This window comes from Pyrus communis, chromosome 4 (genome assembly GCF_963583255.1).
Source record: "Pyrus communis chromosome 4, drPyrComm1.1, whole genome shotgun sequence".
Taxonomy (NCBI): Eukaryota; Viridiplantae; Streptophyta; class Magnoliopsida; order Rosales; family Rosaceae; genus Pyrus; species Pyrus communis.
This window is the reverse complement of record NC_084806.1, coordinates 24,914,825-24,917,950: the sequence shown is the minus strand read 5'-3', so window position 1 is coordinate 24,917,950 and position 3,126 is coordinate 24,914,825. Positions and strand designations below refer to the sequence as shown.

At 41.8% G+C, this 3,126-nt stretch overlaps 1 protein-coding gene across 1 annotated transcript; it reads left to right on the top strand.

Annotated features, from left to right (window-relative positions):
* The first annotated feature begins 655 nt into the window (after window positions 1–655).
* On the top strand, window positions 656–2,383 carry LOC137732872 (uncharacterized). Its single transcript, XM_068472130.1, has 4 exons — window positions 656–953; window positions 1,055–1,362; window positions 1,663–1,745; window positions 2,002–2,383. Exons 1-4 carry the CDS (start codon window positions 656–658, stop codon window positions 2,381–2,383), a joined length of 1,071 nt encoding a protein of 356 aa, XP_068328231.1.
* The last annotated feature ends 743 nt before the right edge of the window (window positions 2,384–3,126 follow it).

Sequence of the window (3,126 nt, the reverse complement as noted above, 5' to 3'; positions counted from 1 at the left end):
TTTTGCCCCTCCAGGACTTAGTTAGCTAAATTTTTTGTGGCGTACAAGGGATCTCTGGCGGTTCTGACATATCCCTAGATAGATGTAAGAGCTTATTTCCGGTTGTGTAATAAGTACTTTAACTAGTATCGACTGCACTACTTATGTCGTATTGTCATCTATGCTCTAAACAGTTGTATTTTATGGGTTCTTCCCACTACTGCGCACTCTCTTTATTAGCTTAAATTAATGTTAGCTTTGGTTTAAATTTATCCCTATTTTTATGCATCACTTTCCTTTTTGGTTACATCACCTTCGGGTGTCGACCAACATACCTTGACTCTAGTCACGGTGTGTCAATTTGGTATCAGAGCATAGGTTTTGGCAGTCCTGCATTCCTCTTGTGTATAGGTCTTAATAATTTTTGATCTCTTATGTCAGAATCATGCCACCTCGTAGAGCACCACCTGTCCCTTTCGAGACAAACTTTCCTGATTTTGGGCAACTCGGTGAGGCTATCGCCAAAGCCATTCAGTCAACAATTCGTCCTCCTAAAGGACTACCTTAGAGACAGTATCTCATCTTCAGATAAATAATTTCTTGGGCAACGAGGGACCTGAGATATCCAAGGGTTGGATTGACCATGTTGAAAAGACTTTTCGCGTTATGCAGCGACATGGGGAATCTTCCTGCGGAAAGATGGGTTGAAACAGGGACATGGTTCTTTTTTCTAGGAGCAGAGTCATGGTGGGCTCAGGAGTCACGCCCGTTGTCTGCCCAGGATGCCATGAGCTGGGATGTTTTCGGGTGCCTATTTAAGGTCAGATTCACACCTCCTGAATACAAAGATCGAAAGAACGACAAGTTCACAGAGTTGAAGCAGGGTAAAATGTCAGTCACAGAGTATCACTGGAAGTTCACTGATTTATCTCGTTATTGTCCTGCTATTGCTGAAAATCCCAAAGAGATGTTTCGTTAGTTTAAGAAGAGGACTCATAAGCGACTGCGTTCTTTGGCGGCCTCTACTCCATGCTCCACTATCAAGAATTCTTTGAGATTTTGCTTCGTGTTGAAGATTTCGAAAATGGCCTTGATAATGATGATGATGAAAAGGATAATAATGATACTCAGAAGAATAACAATAAGGGGCAGTCATCTTTTGGTCCTCAAAAGACTCAAAATTTCAAGAGAAGCAATAACAATTCTAAATCGTCTAGCGGGGGTTCAAATTCCAATACAACTCGAAGGGGAGGCAATTTCACTGGCAGTTCATGTTTTCAAAGTCAAAAGAACTCCAACAACTCCGGTGCTCAGTTATGTCACAAGTGCAATAATTGCCACTACGGTGAATATAAGAGGGGAATAATGGATGTTACACATGCGGTTAGATGGGGCATAAATCTAGTAAATGTCTTCAGAATCAGAAAAATCAGCCTCCTACACTACCACATGCAGTTACTCTACGACAGATTTTAGGACCTAGTACCTACCAGCAGACAGGTTATTGGGGTGTTTTCCACTATCAGGGCGATATAGCCTAGTATCCGAGATGAGTGTATCAGTACCCACTTGTCGTTCCATATTACTAGGGCGACTATCAGCAGTACCAGGGAGGTTATACCCCGTATTGGGGTGGCAGAGCACAGTAGTATACTGGAGGATAGTATCAAAATCTCGATGTAGCTTTTACCAGTGGCAACTCGGGCAGGCAGACAAACCAAACCAACCAAGGTTGAGGCAATCAAGGACGTGGCAATCAGAATCAGGTAAACAGAGGTTGTGGAGGCAGATAGCAAGTGCAGGGTCACGTCAACAACATCACCATACAAGATGCTCAGAGTAATCCCAACTTAATCATGCGTACGTTGAATGTTCTAGGCCACTTTGCTAGAATTTTAATTAACTTGGGTGCTACTCACTCGCTTATTTCCCATATGTTTGCTCAAAAGACTCAACCTCACCCCACTCTCGTCGGTTATGATTTGGAATTCTTATGCCTAAAGGTGAAATTTTCTATGTTAGCTGGGAGTATAGGGGATGTCCTGTCCTCATCGAGGATGTAGTAATGCTAGCAAATCTTGTTCCCTTGGAAATTGTTGACTTCGATGTTATCTTAGGCATGGATTGGTTAGATTACAATTATGCTATATTGAATTGTTGCCAGAAAATTATCACATTTCATCAACCAAGTATGCCTATTGTAACCTTTGTCGGCGAACGGAGTGGTTTGAAACACGGAGTTATCTCTGCCCTGAGGGCGAAGCGAATGTTGAGAAAGGGTTGTCAAGGCTACTTGGCTCATGTAGTAATGACTGAGGATACTTCTGCTCATGTGGAAGGTGTTCGAGTAGTCAGACACTTTCCTGATGTTTTTCCCGATTATTTACCTACCACTGAATCGTGAAGTAAAGTTCACCATGGACCTAATTCCAGGTACCGACCTATTTCTCTAACTCCTTATCGTATGGCTCCTACGGAGTTGAGAGAATTAAATACCCAATTGCAAGAACTTGTTGATAAGGGGTTTATTCAGCCGAGCATTTCCCCTTGGGGAGCTCTAGTCTTGTTCATGAGGAAGAAAGACGGAATGTTGAGGCTATGTATTGATTACAAACAATTGAATCAGGTGACAATTAAAAAACGTTATCCGTTGCCTCTTATCGATGATCTTTTTTATCAGCTTCGTTGTGCTTGTACTTTCTCGAAAATCGATCCAAGGTCTGGTTATTATGAGTTGAAGATTAGAAGTGATGATGTTCTGAAAACAGCCTTCCGAACTTGATATGGTCATTATGAGTTTCTTGTGATGTCATTCGGGTTAACTAATGCTCCAATAGCTTTTATGGACCTGATGAATCAAGTATTCCGTTCGTACCTTGATAGGTTCGTAATTGTCTTCATTGATGACATTCTGGTGTATTCTAAGAACAAGGCCAACCATGTTAGACATTTAAGTTTGGTTTTAAAGAAGCTAAGGGAGAATCAACTGTATGCTAAATTTAGTAAATGCCATTTATGGCTGGATCAGGTGTCATTCCTAGGACACGTGATATCAGCTCAGGGTATTCTCATGGATCCTCAGAAGGTAGCAATAGTGGAAAATTGGGAGCAACCTCAGACTGTCACTGAAGTACAGAGCTTTCTTGG

Excerpts from the sequence above, each read along its gene's own strand:
- LOC137732872 (XM_068472130.1), top strand. The coding sequence starts at position 656 with ATGGGGAATCTTCCTGCGGAAAGATGGGTTGAAACAGGGACATGGTTC. Across the intron at positions 1,363-1,662 it reads TAATGGATGTTACACATGCG|CTTTTACCAGTGGCAACTCG; the intron begins GTTAGATGGGGC and ends ATCTCGATGTAG. Across the intron at positions 1,746-2,001 it reads GACGTGGCAATCAGAATCAG|CTGGGAGTATAGGGGATGTC; the intron begins GTAAACAGAGGT and ends TTTCTATGTTAG.